Source organism: Nicotiana tabacum, chromosome 20, assembly GCF_000715075.1.
Source record: "Nicotiana tabacum cultivar K326 chromosome 20, ASM71507v2, whole genome shotgun sequence".
NCBI lineage: Eukaryota > Viridiplantae > Streptophyta > Magnoliopsida > Solanales > Solanaceae > Nicotiana > Nicotiana tabacum.
Genome location: NC_134099.1, coordinates 72,214,368 through 72,222,995, shown reverse-complemented (window position 1 = coordinate 72,222,995; position 8,628 = coordinate 72,214,368). Strand labels below are relative to the sequence as shown.

Sequence of the window (8,628 nt, the reverse complement as noted above, 5' to 3'; positions counted from 1 at the left end):
TTCAGATTCCATATCAAGCAGCCCATCGATTGAAGTCATGTTCCATATACTTGGCAGTTGTTCACATTCACAGTATACTTGGTAATTTGAATAATTATATGTTTTTTTTAATTTTTTTAATACAACAATGCCATCCATTTTGACCATATGGGAATAACAATGGGTATTGTAATGGATCATAACATCCATAATAATAATTTACCAACTGGCTTCTATTGTTGTGAGTGTATATTCGAATATGTGGTGTGGAAATTCTGTCATTTGTTTGGTCTTCTATCCATATTGCACCAACTTCAGATGCAGTTGGTAAATTATATGTTCGTTGGTCTAAGCTAGAATTTGATTTAAGTGCAATGTAAAATTCAGATAAATTTGGAACATCTCTTAATGATCTCAGAAAAGCGGAATAAAGATTGACCTTTAGTATATCCATGAGTCTCTTGAGATAACTGTTTCATTAATTTTATCCGATAAGGCCATTTGATTTGTTAGCTCATTTTCATTGTCGTAGAAATATAACTGTAAATTTTTTCCTGTTGCTCTTGAAGGTACCAAATCATCGATAAAGTGGTACATTTGTCTCTGAACTCTAAATGTATAGATGCCACGGTTTTTTTTTGCTAATTCTCTATCATAATTTACTCCAAGTGAAGCAAATGCAAACATATTATTGTAAGTTCTACTGTAAGTGCGAAAATGTCTAGATTCTTCAGTGTCACCTAAAAACAAATTTCGTAACTCTTCAGGCATTTGATGTGAGATCAATTTAATTGATCCATTATCACAACAGAAAGTTGGTGGTTCATATTGAAACCGTTTTGCTCCACAAAATTTACAATTTGGAATTTTCGTTAAATGTATGTAACTTTTTGGCATTAGATTATCATTTTGTAAATTGACTTCTAAATTTTTTCTACCTGTACATGGTAAATAACAATTATGTCACATATAGAAGTATTAATATATAAATTATTACTTTAGTAGATAGATACATACCTCTCTTTGAAGTAACTTTGGAAGTTAAAAGTGTTTTCTGCAGCATCATCATCATATGTACCTGATGTTGATCCTGGTGTTGGAATAGCCAATGTTTACATATGATTAAATAATTAGAAAAGTAATATTGTTGGAATATTTAAAGTAATATTTATGGACTGACCTATTTCAAAGATAGAGAAATAATCAAGTATACGTTTTCCTTTGTTCGAAGCAAGTAACGTATTTGTAGCTACAGAAACGTGACCTATATGCGAAATAACTTCAATGAGAGTAGATTAATTTAAACATGTATGTATGACAAAAATTATAATTTATACAAAAATATTTCATAAAAGGAAGATATCAATACAATTTACTAACCTTCTTGAAGGTGCGACAAAGGATTGGTAATTGTAAGACCGCTTCGCTTTTGAGGTCGGATATCAACTTCCAGAGATGAGACTGTATTACTTGAATGTTGAAGGACTCTTTGTTTTTTCAATTCAGCTCTTTTATCTCGCAATTGGGACAAAAATAATTGTTTTCTCTCAGGTGACATTTGCTCATATCTAGTATGACGACGCAAATTTCTATCAGCAATTCGTTCTTCCGCATTCCTTTTAGCTTTTTGAGGTAAATTGACATTATTTATGTTTCCAGATGTTCCTGCTAGTAGATTAATTTAAACATCTAAGTTTACTTATAGATACCCACAAGACATCATTTGTATGAACAACTATCATAATTTATATAGAAATATTTCGTAAACGAAAGATAACAATACAATTTACTAACCTTCTTGAAGGTGTAACGAAGGATTGGTAATTGTAAGAGCGCTTCCCTTTTGATGTCTGCAATCAACTTCCAGAGATGAGACTGTAGTACTTGAATGTTGAAGGAGTCTTTGTTTTATCGATTCAGCTCTTTTGTCTCGTAGTTGGGACAAAAACCATTGTTTTCTCTCAGGTGACATTTGTGCATATCTAGTACGACGACATAAATTTCTATCAGGAATTCGTTCTTCCGCATTCCTTTTAGTCTTCTGATGTAAATTTACATTATTTATGTCTCCAGATGTTCCTGCTTAGAATAGTTTATGCTTTTGTTAAATTAATACTATAGAATAGTATAATCTGAAATTCACACATTATGTCAAATATTTAAGTTAACGCAAAGTTAGAAGAAGGGTAAAATACTGTAAGAAATAGACAAATGAGAACAAATCCAAATTATAAGAAAGTCTATAGACACTACAATTAGAGAATTTGCACAAGATATTATTCGTATAAACAAATATTATAATTTATACAGAAATATTTCAGAAAAGGAAGATAAAAATACGGTTTACTAACCTTCTTGGAGGTGTAATGAAGGATTGGAAATTGTAAGAGCACTTTGCTTTCGAGGTTGGCTATCAACTTCGACAGATGAGACTATTATATTACTTGACTGTTGAAGGAGTGTTTGTTTTTTCGATTCAGCTCTTTTATCTCGTAGTTGGGACAAAAATAATTGTTTTCTTTCGGGTGACATTTGTGCATATCTAGTACGACGGCGCAAATTTCTATCAGCAATTCGTTCTTCCGCATTCCTTTTAGCCTTCTGATGTAAATTCAGAGTATCTATGTTTCTAGACATTCCTGCGTACAATAGTTTATACCTTTGTTAAACTAATACTATAGAATACTATAATCTGAAAATTATACAGTATATCGAATATTTTAGTTGACGCAAAGTTAGAAAAAATAGTAAAATACTCCAGGAGAAAGACAAATGAGAACAAATGGTATACATTTGAGACATATTTCTTTAACACAGCTCCAAATGGTAGTGATATGTTGTTGAGTGGTAATGTCTAGGAGAAGTAAATAGTGTACCTTCTGAGTTGTTGACTGATGAATTAGAATGTTGTTGTAAACCTGTTGAAATCAAGCATATGAAACATATTAGAAGTGCATAGTGCGGCAGTAGTAAAAGTCATTATATGAACTTGATCCTGTACAAAAGTACATCATTTACCATATATGTTATGCATCGATAAAGTTGTAGTTATAACTACGTAAAGTAATCTCAATACTCAATTACCGGGTAATTTGGAGATAGTATAATTAGGCACATTGTGATTAAAAATGTTTTGTGTATGAAGTGCAATTAAGTGATTTTTGCAGTAACAAATATGCTATTAGAAATGGAGACTAAATTGGTCTTCATTCACCAAAAAAAGACTAAATACACAACCAAACATATTGTCATTTACCTTATAACGTCATCCTTTGATTGCGATTTGCGTGGTATACTTCTCTGCTCACTAACCTTTCATTACCTCACTTAAAAATAAGAGTACAAAAGTAATTCACCTTTATTTATGCTGGGAACTACTTTCGTAGGTAATAAAAAACTATGTAGTGAACCAGTAAAAATACACAGATGATACAACTTTTAACCGACGAATTCATTTAAAAATATAGTCTTGGTATATGTAGCTTCAACTTCAACTACAGAAAAAGCACAAAGGTCTTAGCAGAAAAATAGCCAATCAAAATTGAAAGGAAAAATCATCAGCATATTGAGCTTAACAATTAAGGAATAACACAACTACAACAATACAAAAATTAAAATTCAGGTCTTAAAGAAATCGAATTAGTACACCAGTTTTAATAGCACAACAGCTTTTTTGGCATCCCAGGCGGCACTTCTTGGGCCTGAACTTGTGGGCGCTAAGGATAGAAAAAAGGGTCATTCTCAGAGACAGAGAGAGAGAGATGGCGAAATAATGGTATAATTAGATGTATTTAAATTTGTCAATTAGACTCAGAGACACACTCATCCATAAATATAAAAATTAACACACTTTTTAAGTTTTTTCCTCCGACTGAATCTGCAAAGAAAACGATAATTCTAGAATTTTGTATATCATATCAAACCAATTAGTATAATTTTTATTGCATGACTTAGTAGTAAGCAAAACTTTTTAGCTCTAAAATGTAGTAATATTTATGGAACTTACAACTGAGAAATTTAGCAGTTTAAAAAGAAATCCTCGGTTCAGGTGCATGCATGTATAACACTGGCAAATATACAAAGCAAGAGGGGGGGGGGGGCGGGAAAGCCCGAACGAACTCATGGAAAGAACACTGCAGTAGAAGCAACCAAACTAAAGTAAAATCAGACTATAAGGACAAACAATCAGCAAGAAATAGAGAACCTGGGTGGGGTTATTTGTCAGAAAGAATCCGTTTTTACTCCTTAACAGGCTATGCCGATAGTATCCTCAGATTTAGTAGCTTCTAGAAATAGTGAGGACTGAAGAAAGGACGCAGAGCAGTTCGTAGAAGCAACAATGGAGCAACCAATTCAAACTGCAATTAGAGCAGAAATTGATTGCTGCCAGATTCAGCAGAAGCAGAGAAGTTGGTTCGTTTTTAACGGAAGAAGTAGCAGCTTCTGGAAACAATGGGTCTCAAATATAAATGAAGGAACAAATTCAATTACCAATAAACCCTCAAGGGAAAGCTTTTTAGTAAACCTAGAGAGGGGCAAAATAGACAAAGAGCAGCTAGGCAAAGGTGTATTTAAGCACATTAATTATGTTGAACATAAGAGGAGAAAAAAGCAATTGTTTAAATTCCTTTTACACTGGCCAACGTTCAGGTGAAAATCCAACTGATCTTATTTTAGTTTGAAAGTAAGCTCCTCTCACAAAATAACACTTGATAAAATAATTTGACTCGATTTGAAAGCAAAATAGCAGTTGCTAATAATACCCATCGCAGTTAAACTTGATGCGCTCACAGATCATATTATTTTAAGTGATGATAGGCAAAGGAGGTGATGACATTACATAAAAATTGTGGACAATTCAGCAACATACACCGCAGAACTGTACCATGCCTTGAGAACTTAATTAATGGTATGAAGGTTTTCTTGGGAGTTCTTCTTTTACTTAATTTAGCAGGCAACAGTTGTTGAAATTGGCAAAATGTTTGTCCCACATCGGTGGGAAAACAAAAGTTGGGGGATTTTCCCCCTATAAAAGAAGGCTTAATATTTAGGATTTAAACACACCTCTCATTTGCCTTCTCATCTGTTTAAGGCATTTGTATCTTCTCTCTTTAGTATTATTTCACTTGTATTTTTGGAGTGAAATAAAATATTGGTTGTGTCCAAGGAGTAGGCAAAATTAGCCGAACCTCGTAAATTCTGGTGTTCCCTTTATTGTTGTTTTATTGTCTTATTTATTATTTGGTGGCTGTCATAATTTTTGGTATAGTAGTTGTGACTTATTCACACTATATACATTTAGCTTCCGCAACAATTGGTATCAGAGCCAAGGTACTGTCTAAGTATGCTCTGTGGTTGCAGCATAGTCTGATCTTCCACATCAGAAAAGATTTATCTTGGTAACTGTGTCAAGATTCTGTCTGAGTATGCTCTGTGGTTGCAGCTTAGTCTGATCTTCCACACCAGAAAGGAAATAATCTTGATTTGTGTCGTCAGCTATTAAATAATATTTGTGTCAAAGATGGGAGACAATAAACAAGAAGAATCTACATCAAGTGTCAACAATACGTCATCATTGACATCTTCGCTTATGACAAGAATTGTGTCAAATGCGAAATTTGCGGTAGAAATATTTGACGGGTTCGGACATTTTGGGATGTGGCAAGGCGAGGTTCTAGATGTCCTTTTTCAACAAGGGCTAGATCTTGCTATTGAAGAAAAAAGACCAGATGCTATTGGAGAAGAAGATTGGAGAATTATCAATCGTGTTGCTTGCGGGACCATTCGATCCTACCTTGCTAGAGAGCAGAAATATCCATACACAAAGGAAACTTCTGCAAGTAGATTATGGAAAGCACTGGAGGATAAATTTTTGAAGAAAAACAGTCAAAATAAATTGTACATGAAGAAGAGACTGTTTCACTTCACCTATGTTCCTGGTACCACGATGAATGAACATATCACCAGTTTCAATAAGTTGGTCACAGATTTGCAAAATATGGATACAACTTATGATGATGGTGACTTGGCCTTGATGTTGTTGGCGTCACTTCCTGATGAGTACGAGCACCTTGAAACTACTCTACTCCATGGAAATGACGAAGTTTCTCTCAGAGAAGTTTGTTCGGCTTTGTACAGCTATGAACAAAGAAAGCGAGAAAAACAGAAGGGCGGAGAAGGAGAGGCACTATTTGTGAGGGGTCGTCCTCAAAATCAAACGAGGACAAAGAAGGGAAGATCCAAGTCAAGATCCAGACCCAGCAAAGATGAATGTGCTTTTTGTCGAGAAAAAGGGCACTGGAAGAAAGACTGTCCGAAGTTGAAGAATAAGGCCAAGCATAACAATGGAAAGGCCATTATGGATTCAAATGTAGCTGATTGTGATGATTCAGACTTCTCATTAGTTACAACAGAGTCATCAACATCATCAGACATATGGTTGATGGACTCGGCTTGTAGCTATCATATGTGTCCCAACAGGGACTGGTTCGTGGAATTTCAAGAAGGAGAATATGGAGTCGTCCACACAGCGGATAACAGCCCTCTTACCTCATATGGCATTGGTTCAATACGATTAAGGAACCATGATGGAATGATCAGAACATTAACAGATGTTCGATATGTACCGGATTTGAAGAAGAATCTCATCTCTGTGGGAGCCCTAGAATCAAAAGGGTTCAAAATCATTGCAGAAAATAGAGTGATGAGAGTATGTTCCGGTGCACTGGTGGTAATGAAGGCTAATCGGAAGAATAATAATATGTACCGCTATTGTGTCAGTACAGTTATTGGGACAACGACAGTAACATCCAGTGACGACAAAGAGGCAGAAGCAACCAAGCTATGGCACATACGCTTGGGACATGCTGGAGGAAAATCCTTGAAAACTCTATCAGATCAAGGATTGTTAAAAGGAGTCAAGGCTTGCAACTTGGAGTTTTGTGAGCATTGTGTTAAAGGGAAACAGACAAGGGTTAAATTTGGTACAGCTATCCATAATACTAAAGGCATTTTGGATTATGTACACTCTGATGTTTGGGGTCCTTCCAAAACACCTTCATTGGGTGGGAAACACTATTTTGTAACCTTTGTTGATGATTTTTCCCGAAGAGTATGGGTGTATACAATGAAGAGCAAAGATGAAGTGTTGGGAATTTTTCTCAAATGGAAGACGATGGTGGAGAATCAGACAGGCAGGAGAATCAAGTGTATTCGCACAGACAATGGAGGTGAATACAAAAATGATCATTTCAATAAGGTCTGTGAAAATGATGGCATCGTCCGACACTTCACTGTTAGACATACACCACAACAGAATGGAGTGGTAGAACGTATGAACCGGACCTTGCTGGAGAAGGTACGGTGTATGTTGTCCAATGCTGGCTTGGGCAAAGAATTTTGGGCTGAGGCAATTACATATGCATGCCACCTCATTAATCATCTACCATCTGCTGCTATTGATGGCAAGACACCATTTGAAAAATGGTATGGAAAACCTGCTGTAGATTATAACTCTTTGCACGTGTTTGGCTCAACTGCATATTATCATGTGACGGAGTCAAAATTGGATCCAAGGGCAAATAAGGCTATTTTTATGGGAATTACTTCTGGAGTCAAAGGATATCGCTTATGGTGTCCTATGACAAAGAAAGTAATATTCAGCAGGGATGTTACCTTTGATGAATCTGCTATGGTAAATAAGGTAACAGAAGATACCAAACAAAATAAAGGTGCTTCTAAGCAGGTGGAGTTTGAGGGAAAATTTATTTTTCCTCCACAAGAAGCAGAGGAGGAAACAAATGAAGATTACCCTCTGGAAGGAGAGCCAGTAGAGGAGATTCCAACTCAGGAACCTCAACAACAACTTGAATCAATAGCAACCAGCAGGCCAAAAAGAACAATAACGAAACCTGTTCGTCTCATAGAGACAGTTGCTTGTGCAACCTCAATTGTAGCTGATGATGTTCCTACCACTTATAAAGACGCAGTCCAAAGTTCAAAAGAAGATAAGTGGAGGATTGCCATGAATGATGAAATACAGTCCCTTCATCAGAATCATACATGGAGATTGGCCAATCTCCCGAAGGGAAAGAAAGCAATTGGGTGCAAATGGGTATTTGCAAAGAAGGAAGGATTTCCTAACCAAGTAGATGTTCGCTACAAAGCAAGATTGGTGGCCAAAGGATATGCTCAAAAGGAGGGAATTGATTACAATAAAGTGTTTTCTCCAGTTGTAAAACATTCCTCCATTAGAATTATGTTGGCTTTGGTAGCACAATTGGATTTGGAACTAGTTCAGATGGATGTAAAAACTGCATTTTTACATGGAAACTTGGAGGAGGAAATCTACATGACTCAGCCAGAAGGATTCAAAGTTGTTGGAAAAGAAAATGTGGTGTGCAAACTTGAAAAATCGTTGTACGGATTGAAACAATCTTCTAGACAATGGTACAAGCGATTTGACGAGTTTATGTTGCGGCAAGGGTACAAGAGAAGCAAATACGATCATTGTGTGTATTTGCACAAGCTTAAAGATGGTTCCTTTGTATATCTTCTCCTATATGTTGATGATATGTTGATAGCTTCCAAGAATTCGGAAGAAATTGATAAGTTGAAAATTCAACTGAAGAAGGAGTTCGAGATGAAGGA

General features: G+C 35.6%; 1 protein-coding gene across 1 annotated transcript; it reads right to left on the bottom strand.

Moving 5' to 3' along the window:
- Nucleotides 1-820: 820 nt before the first annotated feature.
- Nucleotides 821-4,374, bottom strand: LOC107759923 (uncharacterized). The gene is made up of 9 exons (XM_016577927.2): nucleotides 4,184-4,374; nucleotides 3,236-3,305; nucleotides 2,856-2,897; nucleotides 2,331-2,618; nucleotides 1,774-2,058; nucleotides 1,360-1,647; nucleotides 1,160-1,258; nucleotides 997-1,069; nucleotides 821-917 (listed from the first exon to the last, which is right to left on the bottom strand). The coding sequence occupies exons 4-9, from the start codon at nucleotides 2,614-2,616 to the stop codon at nucleotides 914-916; spliced, it is 1,035 nt and encodes a 344-aa protein (XP_016433413.1). The 5' UTR covers nucleotides 2,617-2,618; nucleotides 2,856-2,897; nucleotides 3,236-3,305; nucleotides 4,184-4,374; the 3' UTR covers nucleotides 821-913.
- Nucleotides 4,375-8,628: the final 4,254 nt, after the last annotated feature.

Excerpts from the sequence above, each read along its gene's own strand:
- LOC107759923 (XM_016577927.2), bottom strand. The coding sequence starts at position 2,616 with ATGTCTAGAAACATAGATACTCTGAATTTACATCAGAAGGCTAAAAGG. Across the intron at positions 1,259-1,359 it reads TTTGTCGCACCTTCAAGAAG|TTATTTCGCATATAGGTCAC; the intron begins GTTAGTAAATTG and ends CTCTCATTGAAG. Across the intron at positions 1,070-1,159 it reads TTTCTCTATCTTTGAAATAG|GATCAACATCAGGTACATAT; the intron begins GTCAGTCCATAA and ends TTCCAACACCAG.